The sequence below is a fragment of the Tursiops truncatus genome, chromosome 9 (assembly GCF_011762595.2).
Source record: "Tursiops truncatus isolate mTurTru1 chromosome 9, mTurTru1.mat.Y, whole genome shotgun sequence".
NCBI classification, from domain to species: Eukaryota; Metazoa; Chordata; class Mammalia; order Artiodactyla; family Delphinidae; genus Tursiops; species Tursiops truncatus.
In genome coordinates this window covers 50,221,991-50,240,254 of record NC_047042.1, presented here as the reverse complement: position 1 = coordinate 50,240,254, position 18,264 = coordinate 50,221,991, and the positions used below count along the sequence as shown (strand labels likewise).

The 18,264-nt window shown below is 37.1% G+C and overlaps 1 protein-coding gene across 14 annotated transcripts in view; it reads left to right on the top strand.

Moving 5' to 3' along the window:
• Positions 1 to 18,264, top strand: part of AKAP9 (A-kinase anchoring protein 9) — a 145,571-nt gene that overhangs the window by 80,494 nt on the left and 46,813 nt on the right. For all 14 annotated transcript variants that reach the window (XR_012333982.1, XR_012333981.1, XM_073809717.1 and 11 more), the window contains 2 exons: positions 774 to 979; positions 9,729 to 9,955. Coding sequence is in view for 12 of the 14 variants with exons in the window: in XM_073809717.1 (XP_073665818.1) it covers positions 774 to 979; positions 9,729 to 9,955 (433 nt within the window). In the remaining 2 variants the exon portion in view is untranslated. The remainder of the gene's footprint in view (positions 1 to 773; positions 980 to 9,728; positions 9,956 to 18,264) is intronic.

Sequence of the window (18,264 nt, the reverse complement as noted above, 5' to 3'; positions counted from 1 at the left end):
ATTTTTAAAATAAGAATGTATTACCTATAAAAAACGAGAGATGCACTATTAATTCCATTTGGTTGAAAATAGGTTCCTTCTCCTGGCTGAAATGAGTGTGGTATATGTAACTTGAGAAGTTTCTGTCTCTGGAGCAGATAAAATAATCAACTGCTTGGGGTATATTACCTCTGGTGTTAGCAGATAATGAAATTGTACTATAGACCTTTTTAAAAACAGGTCTCTGCCTGTTTTTGTAATTTAACCATGTAGATCATCACCATTAAGGTATAGAAATACAAGCATATTTTTTTCTGGTGGAATTTTTGAATTTATTTTAAAATATATTATTTAACATAAAAGAAGATTAAATGTAAAATATATAAGAGTAACCATCAATGGTATTACCAGCTCAATAACTTGCATGTGCTTAGGTACTGCCACACTTTTTAAAACTGAAATTTTGCATCTCCCTAAAATTTTCTTCTAATTTGCAAACTCTACTGGCTTAAAATTTTAGTTATTTGATTTCTTTCAGGTCAGTAAAATGCTGCACATTTTCAAAAAATATTATAGTTCACTGATGAAAATTTTTCAGAAGAAAACAAAATTTATAATTATAAAATAAATACAAAAAGCACTTCATTTTTAGTGCTATTGCATATTATTGTAATAGGATCATATGAAGTTTTATTTTTTAAGTCAAATATTTTGTAGTGTATTTTTTTGTGGAACATTAAGTGTTTGCTTTAAAAAGATTAAATATTTTAATAAATGTTTCCTTATCTATACAGGTATACACTCCAGAAAGCTAATAGCAGACTTCTGAAGATCCTCTTAGAAGTTGTAAAGACAACAGCAGCTGTTGAAGAAACAATTGGTCGCCATGTCCTTGGTATTCTAGATAGATCTAGTAAAGGCCAGTCATTGACCAGCCTGATTTGGAGGTCAGAAGCAGAGTCACCAATAAAGTCGTGTGTCCATGAGGAACACACAGGAGGTAAAAGTTTTATATGCTGTTGAAACTCTTGTCATTATCTTCAGTAAATCTTGCTGAGTTCAGGGCACTTTACTAGTGTTGAAAATACAGAAGAGAGAATATTAAAGTATTTTCCAATAAAAAGACCTCCAAACACAAATACACTAGAGCCACTCTTCTTAAGACACCGTTATTGTTTAGCATTTGCAAATGGGTGTCTTAGAGTTGTCATTACATATACTTAGGGTTATTACTCTGCTGCGTAAACCAAAGGCTGTTTAATTTCCCCACGAATAAAAGAAAAATTCCATATCACCACTCAGGTCTCTTACCAATATCTGTGAGGTATAACCAACATTCTGAAACCACTCTCTAAAGGGAAGAGTTTTTCTCAGATGGAGAAAGATAGGATCTGGATGCTTGGACCAGAAGATCAAGGCCTTCCTTCACTACCATTCCATACCCAAGAACTTCTCCCCAGTTGGAAGCCAGTCATCTAAAAATAAAAATGCCAGTTTATGCAATTTTTGAGAACATTCTGTTTGTTAAGTTTCATGTGGAGCAAGGAGAAGAAATTATCCCACTTAGAGAAAGTTTACTTAATTACAGGTTGGCCAGTAATATGTTTCTAAGTGCAGAGAAAAGCTTGATTTGGAATTTTAAGTAAAATTGATTTTAAAAACTTAGTTGAATTCAAAGATAATTTTAAAAACTGCTTTTAGTAAAGTAAGAGCCGAAATAATACTGTAACTTTAAACTTTTAAACTCACTCTTTTCAAACTTCGTAGAAGTATTTTTTTTTAAATTAACTTCACTCTTGGTTAAGTTCTCAGTCGAGGGCTATGTGTTTTCTGCATATGAATCTTCATATATAGAAAAGAATTAAGTAATATTTTCTTGATCTCATTGTAAAAGTATTTATCAAGTTATGTTTTTTTAAAAACAATTATCTCATAAACTAGTTTCACTTAACCATTTGGGAAAGGGGGCATTTTGCTGTGCTGCAGGTAAGACCTACACCATATTCAAAAGACACTCTGAGGAATGTTCTGTACATTACAAGAATATTTTGTGCTTTTTTGTTAGCAGTTCTCCTAGACACTTCTCCAAGTGGTTGCTGAAGTATTCAGCAAACAACATATCTTTTTTTTTTTTTTAATACATTTATTTACTTGTTTATTTATGGCTGTGTTGGGTCTTCGTTGCTGTGCGCAGGCTTTCTCTAGTTGTAGAGAGTGGGGGCTACTCTTCATTGCAGTGTACGGGCTTCTCATTGTGGTGGCTTCTCTTGTTGCAGAGCATGGGCTCTAGGCACGCAGGCTTCAGCAGTTGTGGCACACGGGCTCAGTAGTTGTGGCTCGCGGGCTCTTGAGTGCAGGCTCAGTAGTTGTGGTGCATGGGCTTAGTTGTTCCGCGGCATGTGGGATCTTCCTGAACCAGGGCTCAAACCCGTGTCCCCTGCATTGGCAGGCGGATTCTTTTGTTTGTTTGTTTGTTTGTTTGTTTTTTGTGGTACACGGGCCTCTCACTGTTGTGGCCTCTCCCTCCCGCTGCGGAGCACAGGCTCTGGACGCGCAGGCTCAGCGGCCATGGCTCACGGGCCCAGCCGCTCTGCGGCATGTGGGATCTTCCCGGACTGAGGCACGAACCCGTGTCCCCTGCATCGGCAGGCGGACTCTCAACCACTGTGCCACCAGGGAAGCCCAGCAGGCGGAGTCTTAACCACTGCGCCACCAGGGAAGCCCCAAACAGCGTATCTTAAAAGACAGCAAACTCACTTTCAGAGCAGTGTTCCCATAGTTATAAAAAGGAATAGGTAATTTGTTGTTGTTGTTGTGTTACTTTTATTTTATTTATTTATTTTTAATTTTTATTGGAGTATAGTTGCTTTATAATGTGTTAGTTTCTACTATACAGCAAAGTGAATCAGCTATACCTATATCCCCTCTTTTTGGGATTTCCTTCCCATTTAGGTCACCACAGAGCATTGAGTAGAGTTCCTGTGCTGAACAGTAGGTTCTCATTAGTTATCTGTTTTATACATAGTATCAATAGTGTATATATGTCAATCCCACTCTCCCAATTCATCCCCCCCGCCCCCCCCCACTCTTGGTATCCATGCATTTGTTCTCTACGTCTGTGTCTCTGTTTTTCTGCTTTGTAAATAAGATTGTCTATACCAAGTTTTTCAGATACCACATATATGCATTAATATATGATAGTCTTTCTCACTTCACTCTGTATGACAGACTCTAGGTCCATCCACGTCTCTACAAATGACCCAATTTTGTTCCTTTTTATGGCTGTGTAATATTCCGTTGTATATATGTACCACATCTTCTTTTTCCATTCCTCTGGTGATGGACATTTAGGTTGTTTCCATGTCCTGGCTATTGTAAATAGTGCTCCTGTGAACATTGGGGTGTATGTGTCTTTTTGAGTTATGGTTTTCTCTGGTATATGCGCAGTAGTGGGATTGGTGGGTCACATGGTAGTTCTATTTTTAGTTTTTTTAAGGAACTTCCATACTGTTTCTCCAAAATGGCTGTATCAATTTACATTTCCACCAACAGTGCAAGAGGTTTCCCTTTTCTTCACACCCTCTCTAGCTTTTATTGTTTGTAGATTTTGTGATGATGGCCATTCTGACTGGTATGAGGTGATAACCTCATTGTAGTTTTGATTTGCATTTCTCTAATAATTAGTGATGGTGAGCATCTTTTCATGTGTTTGTTGGCCATCTGTATGTCTTCTTTGGAGAAATGTCTATTTAGGTCTTCTGCGCATATTTTGATTGGGTTGTTTGTTTTTTTGATACCAAGCTGCATGAGCTGCTTGTATATTTTGGAGATTAATCCTTTGTTAGTTGCTTCATTTGCAAATATTTTCTCCCATTCTGAGGGTTGTCTTTTCATCTTGTTTATAGTTTCCTCTGCTGTGCAAAAGCTTTTAAGTTTCATATGGTCCCATTTGTTTATTTTTGTTTTTATTTTCATTATTCTAGGAGGTGGGTCAAAAACGATCTTGCTGTGATTATGTGATTATGTTTAATTTATGTCAAAGAGTGTTTCGCCTGTTTTTCCTCTACGAGTCTTATAGTATCTGGCCTTACATTTAGGTCTTTAATGCATTTTGAGTTTATTTTTGTGTATGGTGTTAGGGAGTGTTCTAATTTCATTCTTTTACATGTAGCATAGAGGATTATGTTATATTCCTTTTCTGTGAGAAGGCAGACTTGGAAGGACATCTGATCTACTAGCCTACTTTCTTATGCATGGTTATGCATCTAAGTCTCCCAGTATAGATTAAATATGTCTATGTCCTATTTTAAGATATGCAATAATAGTTTTTCTATTATAAGTAATTTAATCAGTTCAGTTATACAGTTGTATTGAACAATGTCTTTTTGCTCTCTGCTTTACACCAATTCTCAGTCCAGTGAAGGAGGCACTGAAATTCCGATTCAAGGCAAAATAAAACCGTGGTATTTAATGTTTTACTGAATACCACTTTATGTATTTGAATCAATTAAGCCTTTTGAAATAAATATTTAATTATTTAACTGTTAATAGATACTGAAAGAATAATATTAAGATACAAAAGGAAAAATTAAATCCTCTGCTAAGAAATATAGTACGAAGACTAGTAAAGCAGAGTTAAGCATTTTGCTGGTGTTATGTGTAATTTCTATTTAATTAGTTTTTATATTTTTGTGTTTGGCAGTGATGTGCTAGTCTTAGTAACAAAATTAGGAAGATCACTAGTATCATTTGGGGGCACTTAGATTCACTTTGCATCTTGAAGGAAATATTGAATTAATAGAATTTATAATTTAAAACTGAAGAAGATAATGTCTTTAAAATACTGACACCATGTTCCATACGTAAGAATTTTTCTGATGTTTCTTCAGATTTTTAATGAAAGTATTATTGTAAAAACTAAAATGAACTTTTGAAATATTTCTTTTATGTCTTATTTAATATAACAAAAAGCTCAGTTTTAATCTGATTATGAAGGAACTCTTGCTTTTCAATTTTTATATATGACCTTTTGTTGTGAGCAGTAGCACTTGTAATCTGTTTGCAGCCCTCAAGTCTGAACTTGTTTAGAGTTTAAACATGTGTGGACTTGTTAACTCTCTAAAAAAATGAATAATTGACTTGCTAATGTTTGCTTCCTCGTAAGAGCAACCTAGTTTATGAAATTGAAGGGAAATTTTGAGCCAATGTGAAATCGCTTGAACTTGAGTGAATATTAGACTAGTTCATAAAAATGAGTTCCCGTAGGATGTGTTGAAAGAAGAGGTCCTTTAGGTCTACACTCTGATGGTTCAGTAATAAAATACATATACCTCCCCCTTAGAAGACCAGGGACTAAAACTTACTTGCTGCAGATTTTTTTGGAGCAGTGTGTTGTTACAGCAAGAATACTGGATTAGTATGAGGAGATCCTTGTTTTAGCTCACTGTGACCTTGAGCAAGTCTCTTAGCCTCCTGGGGCCTCACTTCAGTTTACTCATCTGTTAAGTGTAAGAGTCACACAAGAGTCAGTGGTTTCCATTTGGAACGCCAGAGATCTTCAGGCCACTGGGGCAGGGGAATGCTCTATCCTGTCACCCGCCCTGCTTAAACTGAGAAGCTTGTTGCTATCTGTATGGAATGAACATGGTAAAATCCATAAAAAAAGTGACTGAAGACCTTTTGAATAACCATCATCTACCATGTTTAAGACACAGATCTGAGTGGTTGGCCAATCTGAAATCATGATTCTGTTCACCAAACTGGTCATTCTGAGATTTCTATTGGCATTTTATGAAATTGCCCTGCCAATTTATCTTTTTCTTGCCAAAGACTAGTTATAATAAATACAGTACAAGTTTGATGTTGTTCTCATTCCTTTATTTCACTGGAATAAACAAAGTTCTGTATCTTCATTGGAACATACTTGATTATTTTTATTCGTTTGTTTATATCTTCAAAATGTTATCAGTAAAATACACTAAGCTGGTTCACATCTTCATATTTTCTAGGTACTTTAATGTCTATTTTTTTATTAGCCATTTAAAAAATTAACATTCAGTGGCTTTTTTTTTTTTTTTGCGGTACGCGGGCCTCTCACTGCTGTGGCCTCTCCCATTGTGGAGCATAGGCTCCGGACGCGCAGGCTCAGCGGCCATGGCTCACGGGCCCAGCCTCCCTGCGGCATGTGGGATCTTCCCGGACTGGGGCACGAACCCGTGTCCCCTGCATCAGCAGGCGGACTCTCAACCACTGCGTCACCAGGGAAGCCTTTCAGTGGCTTTTTATAAGCCATTTTGTTTTATATATCCTTTGTATTTTGTGTTTGAGATTTGCTCCCATGCAATATATAGTATCTTCAGGTTTTTTCCTCACCATGGATTCCTTCTCTGTACCCTAAAACATGCTGATACCTTCATAATTTAAAAAAAAATTGTTTTTTCTTAGCTTTGCTCCCCCCTTAAGGTAAACCGCAACAAACTCTATGTGAGATTAGACCAGCTCTTGCTTCCACCAGCTTTGGTTTCTGTTTCTATAGTACCAAAGCTGTTCTCTCTAAGGACAGCAGTGACCTTCTGATTGTCACATCCAGTAGCATCTTCTCAGTCCTTGTCCCGTTTGACTTTCTAGACAAATAACATTATTGAAGTCTCTCTCTTTCTGAAACATCCTCTTCTTGTCTCCTGGAACATCTCTTTCCTGTCTTTCTCTGACTTTTTTTTTTTACACAGGTTCTTCTGTTGGCTTATGCTCCAACCGTTGTTTGTCCTCTTCTCACTAAATATTGCTCCTAAGGCAAATGTGTCTACTTCCAGGGTTCAACTCTCACCTTTCTACAGTGACTCCTAAGTCTCTACAGACCCATATTTCCAGAAGTTGACTTCTCTCCTCCACATAGCCCATTAACACTTCAGACTAATCATTTTTCATGCTTACTCTGTATACTTTCTCCTAATTCTTTAATATTTCTCTTAATGACTCTTCTGTCCTCTAAGAATCATCTAAGCTGGAAACCCAGAGTCATCTTTTACTACTTTTCTTTCTCTCTTGTCTTATACATTCAGTTTTTTCCAACCTGTGACCAGCCCCCGTCCGCCTTTAACATTTCTTATCTGGGCAATTGAAATAGTATTCTAACCAGACTCTTCTCCTTCTCCAACCCTTCCTCTGCATTGCTGCAGTTTGCTTCCTGATTCACACATTTGATATTATCTTCCTGCTCAAAAAACGATTTACTTCCCCATTATTTATAACAAAAAAACCCAGGTTCCTGAAAAATTTAAGACCATTCACAACTTGGATCCAGCCTACTTTCTAGCAACCTTTTTTCTGCTCTGTCCCCTACCTCATCCTTTCTTCGCCACATACTTGCACACCACAAAGCTGCCTTGATTGCCCATCGTATCAGACTATCATCTTTCCTCAGATTTGTCAGATTCTCTGTATCCATTAAAAGGAAGTGTCCCTAGAATGCATTTAATTCCTTAGATAAAGGTGCTATATTACATAGGTATTTTTAGTTTTTTTAACACCAGTTGTAAACTAATACTTCTTGCTTCCATAACTTCATCAAAAATATCATTTAGGGCTTCCCTGGTGGCGCAGTGGTTGAGAGTCCGCCTGCTGAGGCAGGGGACATGGGTTCGTGCCCCGGTCCGGGAAGATCCCACATGCCGCAGAGCAGCTGGGCCCGTGAGCCATGGCCGCTGAGCCTGCGCTTCCGGAGCCTGTGCTCCGCAACGGGAGAGGCCACAGCAGTAAGAGGCCCGCGTACCGCAAAAAAAAAAAAAAAAAAAAATATATCATTTATTTTCTAGACCACATTAATTTTATTTACTGGCTTTGTAATAAACATTGTACTATATCTGAACTTATTTTGAATTCTAAGATCATTTTGAACTCATGAATATTTATAAACTGTTAATCCCTATTATTAAGACATTCAGTTTTGAATATGTAGAATAATGTAAGTAAATACCAGTCTAGTTGTTGTTTTTCAGTTTTGAAAATAAAAATGCAAAATGAAATTGTATCTGCTGCTACACTAAGAATTAGACAAAACTATGTAGTAGCAAACATTTAAAGTTATTTTCTCTAGGGACTTCCCTGGTGGTCCAGTGGTTGACTTTGCCTTCCAATGCAGGGGATGTGGGTTCGATCCCTGTTGGGGAGCTAAGATCCCACATGCCTCACTGGCCAAAAAACCAAAACATAAAACAGAAGCAATATTGTAACAAATTCAATAAAGACCTTAAAAAAGAAAAAAAGGTCCACACAATGTCATTTTCTAGAATGCAGTTTTGGATTCTTCAGCCAGTGACTTACACAGAGGAGGTGCTTAGTGAATGTTGAATTGTGCTGGGACTTCCCTGGTGGCACAGTGGTTAAGAATCCACCTGCCAATGCAGGGTACACAGGTTCGAGCCATGGTCCGGGAAGATCCCACATGCTGCGGAGCAGCTAAGCCCATGCGCCACAACTACTGAAGCCCAGGAGCCTAGAGCCCTTGCTCCACAACAAGAAAAACCACCGCAGTGAGAAGCCCACGTATTGCAACAAAGAGTAGCCCCCGCTCGCTGCAGCTAGAGAAAGCCCGTGCGCAGCAACAGAGGCCCAAGGCAGCCAAAAATAAATAAATAAAATGTTGAATTGTGCTGAGTTCAGATCTTGTATCTGAAACCACATCTGATATCATTACTACATGAGACTGAGAGACTTCCATATGACACCAGCTACTTTAGCAAGACTTTTTAATAAATAGCTCTTATTCTCCTGGGTGATTGTATCATACTGAATGTTTATTCCATGTACTTTGGAAATTACAATTTCTTGTGACTTTAATTTGTTAAATTTGTACAGTTACTGATAAGAAATATGTACTACTTGTAGTAAAAGAATAGGTGATTCCTCTTCAGGAAATTTCATTGTTCAATTGTAGCATGCTGCCCACAGATAAGTACTGTATCCCCTGGCAGTGATAAATAACATATGCTTTTATTTCAGTTTAGAGAAAACACTTCTAAAGCTTTATCTTCTGCCCATGTAAACTCAGTTTTCTTTACATAAGAAAAAAAGACTAGTGTGGAAACACAAGTCCATAGTTAAAATTAGAAATGCTTATTAGTCTAACCTTTTCCCAGGATAGCTATTACAAAAGTAGCAAGTTGCAAAAAGATTTTAGTCCCTTTTACTGTCTAGCCAAGCAGGTGATGCTGCCCAGTATAGTGCTTAGAAATCAAAGGGTCTGCTCCATGCAAAATCAAGCACTTCTGTCGTTCCATACACCTGGAATATCCCATTGCACAACGTTTTCTTTTCATGTTGTTGTTTAGATATTTGTTTTTCATTACACCATGTGTAATGTCCTTGCGGATAGGAACCAAATCTTGCCACCTATGTGTCTCCATTACTTAGTAAACCCTACGCGACGAGCATTTAGTAAATATCCGTTGAAAGGTGTTTTAAATTTTTTATTAAAGAAAAAATACTAATTATCCCAAATATTAATTTCTGCCAAGCACTATTAGCTAGCATGACATTATTCTTCCCCTTCTTATACCTGGTAGGTTATCAAATAATATTACATTCTGTATTTGCCTATTTTATTTGTTTTGTTGCAGTGTTAACTAAGATAGCTTATAGTTCCAATGATTTCAAGTTTTAATTTGATTTTATTTTGTAACCTTTTTTTTTTTTTACTATAATTATTATAATTGATTTATACCTTTAAAATAGTGTTATTCTGGTTACAGATGCATCTAAACCCTCTTATTCTGGAAGTGATATACCAAGGAGTGACAGTAGCATGTGGTCCAAAGTAACTGAGGAAGGAACGGAGCTGTCACAGCAGCTCATGAGAAGTGGCTTTACTGGAAATGAAATAGACCCTGAAAATGAAGAACTTATGCTGAACATTAGCTCTCGACTACAAGCGGCAGTTGAAAAACTCCTAGAAGCCATAAGTGAAACTAGTAGTCAGGTAACCTCCTTACGTTGCTAATATATACTGAGTTGGAAATGAGTTTTCTTTTAAGCCAGAGAACGAGGACTAAATGTTTTCTCTTTACTGTCTCACAGAAATCTAGTTTGGTTCCTCTTTAATAATTGGTTGTCTTTGTGACAACCAATTGCTGATGGAGTCTTTAAATTCTGAAATTCAATGTTTTAATTTTCAGATTTTTCTAGACTCTTACACATTACTTTTTTTGATACCAAAAGAGATTTTAACTTTACCATTGTATGAAATATTCCATTATAATATATTTTATTTATTTGAAGGAATGGTATAAGGAATCTCTATAGCAAACCGTGTGCTCAAGTATGTCATAGCAGTACTATTAAATATAACAGATCAAGCCTACCATTCCTTCCTGTGATTTTTACATTCTTTTCACAAATATGATTAGAATACCTCACTTTACTACCTTGGTAGGAAACTAGAGTGAGGGACGGTTTCTACATTGAAGTATTGTTTTCATAGAACTTTTGAGAGTATATACCATTGTATTTATACCTTAACTTGCAACTTTCTCTGTCTATAAAATTTTTATACCCTGTATAGTAATTGTCTCTTAAGTACTCTATGCAGAATTTTAAAAATTGTTTGCTGTTTTAAAATGAAATAATTTCACTTATTTTAAAAATACTTAATTTAACTGTAGAATCACAACTCTCATGTTATTCAAATGAGTGCTTTATTGTCCTAAGCTACAGGGCCAGTATTATTAACATTTTTTCACTGGTATCTTTATTCAGAGTATTCTAGATCCCATGTGCATTTTAAACAAAAGTTGAGAAGTTGAAAGAGTATCTTTGATCTCTTGCTATTTCTGATGTCTGGCCTCCATTGATGCTACTTTTTTTTCTTTAAGAAATTATTCTGTTTCTGCAGTAGCAATGACTATTGGATGCTACTCTCCTTAGTAAACTGAGCCAATTCTGGCATTTTCAACTGTTGCTTTTCAGCACTTTTAATGCTTGAATATGCATCATAATTATTCCTTTTATCCTGTGAAAGTCATACAGCTGATTCTATACTGAATTTCCACATGATCTTGCTTTTTTTTTCTTTTTTGCTTATTTCAGCCACATTGGTATTTAATTTCTGTTTTTATCTTTTATACCATGAAAACAGCTGTTAATACTTTTCCTTTTTTGACCACTATTAAATACTTTTGACCTGGATCTTGAGCTCTGTTAATACTGTTGCTACTACCTGATACTCATTGTAATTTATTGACAATCTAGTTAATGCAATATATTTGTCATTTGACACGGAAAAAGGGTATACAAATCAGAAGCGATCAGTGGTTGGACTTGTTCCTACAGGCTACTGAAGAGAAACCTTCCCCATAATCCATTAACACTGTCAGCAGACAAGTGCGGGAGATACACCTGAAACAGTCAGTCTTCCAGGCTAAGATTACAGCTTATCAGATCTGCTTCTGTGTCCAGGTAGTGAGGTACAGTAGGAGCCTGATGGTTCTCCATTTGTTACATACTAAAGTGGCAATATGTAGATTTTACTGTATTGTTTCAGTTTAAATATCACTGAATAGATCACAGAAATTTTGCCCAGAGCAGTAAGTAGTTCTCAAAGTGTGGTCTCTAAAGCAGCAACATAAGCACCACTAAAGACTTGTTCTGAATGTAAATTCTCAGTCTCCACCCCAGACCTACCAAATGATGGGGCCCCAAAACCTGTGTTTTAACAAGTCCTTTAGGTGATACTGATACAGACTAAAGTTTGAGAACCACTGACCTAGAAATTATTATTATAATATTCACATTATTCTAGCAGAATTTTGAAGTGTTCTACTAATATCTGTTATATAAAAGGTTGAAGTAGTTGTTGACACTTGATATAAAAATCATTTTTCTTAGATGAATTATATTTTTGAGGCAGTGGGAATAGGAGCTCTGTAAGATTTTCTTTAAACTTAGTTCAGTTACTACTCTTCCATGGAGAGATGTTGAAAGACATTGACTTCTTCAGAATATTCTCATTAATAACTAAAATTATTTTGAACATGATGAATACTTTTAACAGTCAGATAGATGCAAAATAATGTGTGGTCCTCTTTGTGAAATGACTAGTATTCCATTTTCTTTTTAATGAGTCATTATTTGGTTCTTCTTCATAATGGAATATTTCCCTTTTATCTTGATTCTTTTTCGCTTGTCATAAAAAAAATCTAAAACGGAACTGACACTGCTATATCTTTTTGCTTGCAGTGAAAGAGAAATTCAGGTAAATAACTCTGCATAGGATACCCTGAGAGTAGAAAAGAGAGCAGTATCTGACAGTTTAGGGAAAGGTAGGAACAAGTAAAGCTTATAGGAGGACTCGATGCTTTGAGATGAGTCACTCATTCATCAAATTTATTGAACACTTGGTATGTAACAATTGCTCTTCTAGATACTGGAGTTACAGCACTGAACAAAATGTACAAAGTCCCTACTCTCACAGAGGTTACAATATAATGGTGGGGACTGATAATAAATAAACATAGTATGCCGGATGGTTGATACCTACTGTGAAGGAAAATAAAATAGGGGAGGTAGAGCATTATGGGGGAAGAGGACATTTTACGTAGGAAAATTAAGGAAGACCTCTCTGATAATGTGATGGTCAAGCATCTACCTTAAGGAAGTATGGGAGACAGCCACATAGGTAAGTTGGGGAAGAATGTTTCAGGCAAAGGAATAGTGAGTACGAGGCCCTGAGGTGGTCATTGAGGTGGTCACGTGCTAGTTCTTTGTGTGGTTGACAAAGAGCCCAGTGTAGCTGGAGCAAGAAGAGTGGGCACAGTGTGGGAGACAAGGTCATAGTGATACCTGGGAACCAGATCACATGGAACTTGGAATTTAATTCTTAAAGAGATGTAGTCATTGGGTATAGTTTTTTAACTTGTCATTTTGAAGTAATTTCAGACTTACAGAAAAGTTGCAAAACTAGCACCGAGAGTTCCCATGTACTCTTCACTTAGCTTTCCCTAATGTTCACATCTTTTGTAACCACACTATAGTTATCAAAACTTAGAAATTAAAAGTGGTACAGTACTATAAACTACAGACTGGATTTTACCAGTTTTCCCACTAATGTCCTTTTTCTGTTCTAGGATCTATTCCAGGATCGCACATTGCATTTAGTTGTCATGTCTTCTTCATCTTCTCCAGACTCTGTTAGTTCCTGAGTCTTTCTTTGCCTTTCATGACCTTGACACTTGAAAAGGACTGGCCAGTTATTTTGTAAAATATCCCTCGGTGTGATTTTGTCTATTTTCTCATGATTACATGAAGCTTATTCATTTTTGACAAGAATACCATTGAAGTTATGTGTCCTTCTCTGTGTGTCAAATCGAAAGGCACATGTCTTATTACAGGTGCTGTTAATCTCGATTACTTGTGGTGTCAGCTGGGTTTCTCCACTGTTTGATACTATGCACATTTCCTGTTTCTCTTTAAACTTCCATCCACTAATCTTAGCATCCATTGGTAGATCTTGCCTGCACAGTTACTACTGTGGTGTTCCAATGGTGATTTTCTATCATCATTCATTCATCATTCCTTCATTTATTGATTGGAATTATTCTGTAAGAGCTGTTTCTTTTTTCTATTATTTATTTACTTATTTTTATTTTTTGCTGCGCACGGGCTTTCTCTTTGTGGCAAGTGGGGGCTTCTCTTCGTTGCAGTGTGTGGGCTTCTCATTGCAGTGGCTTCTCTTGTTGCAGAGCACAGGCTCTAGGCACGCAGGCTCTAGAGCGCAGGCTCAGTAGTTGTGGCACACGGGCTTAGTTGCTCTACGACATGTGGCATCTTCCCGGACCAGGGATTGAACCCGTGTCCCCTGCGTTGGCAGGCGGAGTCTTAACCACTGCACCACCAGGGAAGTCCCAAGAGCTGTTTCTTCACTCACATTTATTTACTTAACTAATCGAGTTTCATATGAACTCATAGCTATTAATTTTTTTCAGTGGTTTATAATCCAATACTACAGTAGTTTGTTTTGTTCCAGCTTTGTCAGTAAGAACTCTTTCAGGTTGGCACTTGTGCACTTTCAAAGTGCTTACTCTTTTGAGCATTTGCACTATCAGAGACTCCAGGCCCATCTTGTATTTTCCCTGCCCCAGCCCTAGAATCAACTACTTCTCCAAGGAATTCAAGTTCCCTTTATTGGAGAAAGATACTTAGAAACCAAGACCTGGGTGCTATATGTGCTTATTGTTAACTAAGGTGTTATGGTCCTCTCAGCAGACAGTTTGAAAATATATGTAGTATATTAACCCTTGCATATATATTTATTTCTGTATCTATCTGCATATATAATAGAAATATAATTTCATATCGATACCTCCAATCCCCATCCAGTACCACAGCATTCTTTCTCCCCTTTCCCCTTTCCTTTGTAACTTTGTTCTCCAAAGGCGAAAAACCAGGCTCTCACAATCTACAGCAGTTTTATTCATTTGTTAACCATTTATACCCATAAAGTAATTTCATACCCATATATACCCATAAAGTAATTTTACAGTTGCTAACCTATATCCCTGTGAAAAACAAATTTACTAACTAGAGTACAGTATTTATGTACAGTAGTTTTGGGTCTTTAGCCGTACAGTATACAATCAAAATACTGTTTTTCAAAGTATCCTAGGTTAACTCTTTTCTCCCCACACCTTTAGTGTGGTTTTGTTATTCACTTTTAATACAATAAGAATTGTTTATTATAGTTTTTATTCCATTTTGGGTTCCCCCACACTTTGGTTAATTTTTTAAAAATTTATGTATGGTAAATTTCATTTGTGCGTAGACAGTTCTTTTGGTTGTGACAGATGCATAGAGTTATGTGTCTACCACCACAAACATAATGCAGAACATTTCCATCACCCCAAAATTCCCTGGTGCTGCTCTGTTCTTTTATAGTCAGCCCCTCCTCTACCTCCTGCCCTTGAAAATTACTAGCTGCTTTCTGTCCCTATAGTTTTGTCTTTTCCAGAGTGTCATTAATGAAATCATACATTATGCATTATTTTGGGTCTGGTTTCATTGTCTTAACAAAATACTTACAAGATTCATCTATGTGTGTTAAGTATTTGTTTCTTTTTAGAGCTGAGGAGTATTCCATTGAATGGATGCACCCGTTTGTTTATCCAAAGGACATACAAATTGTTTCCAGCTCCGGGTCATTAGAGATTTTTCAGCAACTGATCTAACTTACATTTACCAAAAGGATCACTTTGACCACCTTGTTAAATATAGACTGGGGGGATGGAGGGGTGCAGGACAGAAGCAAAGAAACCAGTTGGAGAACTTGCCCAGGCTTATAAGTTAGGTGTAAGTTAGAATTTGAATCCAGGCAGTCTGGCTTCAGGGTCCATGCTCTCAACTGCCACTTTTTCTGCCCTTTGAAAATGAAAGGAGTGAATCATTCTGTCAGTTACTGCTGACAGGTCATGTTATAGCCTGAGGAGTAGATTTTAAAATCTGGGAGGTGTGTGTGTGGGGGTTGTCATTGGTTACTTTACACGAGCAGTTTCAGTGAAGTAATGGAGGTGAAAGCATAATTCAAGAGGAAATGAGAGGGAAAATAAGTCTTTTAAGTAAAGACTTACAAGACAAGTAGAAACTAAGTGGGTGGGTCAAGAAGAAAATTTGTGGCAAATGGCATAGCATGTTGGTGTAAACCAGCATGATGTGTTTGAGGATACTGGATAGTTTTGTGTTATAAACATCCAGGGTGGAATGTGGGGAACAGAGGGTAGAAGGATAGCAGTGGTTAGCACATAGTCCCTTGAGGGCTTAGTTAAGGAGTTTTAACTTTATGCTGAAAAGTATGGGGAGTCATTGAAATATTTTTGGTAGAAAATAATAATATCAAATTTGTGTTTTAGAGAGAATTCCTCTGGCAGCAGTGGGGTGAATATATGGGCAGGAAAATAGTGAGGAGAGATGCTGAATATGCAGAAACAGGAGACTCTTAAAATATTCCAGTGAAAAGGGATAGAAATCAAGTTAGCGCAAGAAGGAAGTGATTTTAAAACTTGTAGAAGTTGAATTTGATAGAAGTTGGTGTGACATTGAATGTAGGGGATAAGGAAGGGGAGAGGAAACCACACGTGAATCCTTGACCAACTAAGTTGTTGGTGTATTTCCCTTACTGAGTTGGGGGATGCAAAAGAAGTGAATAATGAGTTCAGTTTTAGGTAATCTGAGTGTGAAATGCGTAGAGGGAGAAGATATTCCCTAGAGTTTGGGAAACTAGATTGGAAGTTGTCATCATTTTAAAGATGTTTGAAACCATGGTTTTCGAGAGTGTACAGAGCTAATTTTTTGTCCTGGTAGAGTGCTGAGATTTAAAAGAGAATAAAGGTAGGTAAGTCTACAAAAGATACTGAGAGTGAGAGAGGAAAATCAAGAGAATATCAAGAGAATCAATATCAAGTGTCATAAAAGCCAGATGAGGAGTGATTTTCCGTAAGTGTCAGATACCATGGAAAGGTAACAGATGCTGAGGATTTAGTGTCCCTTGGATATTTTAGTATAGGTGTCATCAATGACCTTGATGAGAACAGTTTCATGGAGTTGATAGAGGAGAAATTCAAAATTCAGACATTTACAGAAATAGAGTTGAAGAAATAGAGATAGCATTTTCATGATACCTGGCCGTGAAGAAAACAGGAGACCATTAGCTTGAAAGGGGGAGAATGCTTTTTTTTAAGATTCAAGTGTTTATATTGAGTAGCAATGGAAAAGTTGAAGATACACATCAGAGGGGATGGGCTTTGTGGAGCCAGATCCTTGGGGTAGGTGAGGGTGGAATCTGGAACACAAGTGAAAGGTGTGGCCTTTGGATCAGAGAGACTCTGCCTCCTTTAAGATTGGTGAGAGAAATTATTGCCAGTGATTGTGGACTTTTGTTTGGGGTTGGGGAGGAGTTTCATTGAAAAGGCCCTGTAGTCTAAGTAAATACTGTCAAATAATCAAGGTTCTTTCCCTTTTTTTTTTTTTTTTTTTTTTTTTTTTGCTGGTTTGGTTTTATATGTTATATAGTTTTAGTGGGAAATCATGATTAAGTCTTGTACTTAGTTTTAAGTTTAGGGGCTGCTTTAGGTTGCATAGATGCATCTTGCTTTAATAAAAGAATTAGTAAGCGTTTTCTTTACTAAGTATCAGGGTATCTGCCTTTATAGCCTGGTTTCATAATATCTTTTATGAGTATTTTACTTTATGTATTTGATTTCATAAGTGATTTGCCCAATGGCATGTCCAAATCCATATAATAATGTATTTACTGTGATGGATTTTACTTCTCTTTTGCTGAGACAGGCTGCTATAAATATTGAATATATTCAGGCTTGTATTCAACCTATTGCAGTTTCTTATTGGTTGGGATGGCTTTTGTTGGAATAGGAGTAAAATTGCTGTAAGTCTAGTCTCAAGCCAGTAGAAAGTTAATCTCTTTAACATGATCTTTATTTAGTAGGGTCTTTGTGGTTCTGCAGAGAAGTTTTATCTTTGAGAGTATGGTTTTAGATTCCTTTTCTTTCTTTTTCTTTCTTTTTGGCTGCTTTACGGTGTGCGGGCTTTTCTCGAGTGGGGGGAGGCTACACTTCGTTGTGGTGCGCGGGCTCATTGCAGTGGCTCCTCTTGTTGCGGAGCACGAGCTCTAGGTGCGTGGGCTTCAGTAGTTGTGGTGCACAGCCTCAGTAGTTGTGGCTCACGGGCTCTAGAGTGCAGGCTCAGTAGTTGTGGCGCATGGGCTTAGTTGCTCTGTGGCATGTGGGATCTTCCTGGACCAGGGCTCGAACCCACGTCCCCTGCGTTGGCAGGCGGATTCTTAACCACTGTGCCACCAGGGAAGTCCCTGTTTCAGATTCTTGATTCTTGGGCCAGGTAGAAATAGGAATCAGTCTGTTATGTGGAAGTAGTGTTTTAGCAATTAAAGTTTTCCAGAATCCTGAGTTACTGTTTACAGCCATAGGAGATTATTTACCAAGAGATTCTTTCAGGCGTTAGAAGAAAACAGTGAATGAGGAATTTACTCCCAAAGAAATGATTTTTATTATAGGCAACTCTCATGAATTTATTAATAATCATTTTTTAGAATAATGGAACTTAAGGTACTTTTCTATATTTTCTCCAAAAAGGAGCCTTTTTATGAGGATGAAACAGTAGTACTGTAAGTTAAGATTTTGTTTTCTCATTGTTGTATTTTAAAACATAAACTGTGGGCTTCCATGGTGGCACAGTGGTTAAGAATCTGCCTGCCAACACAGGGGACAC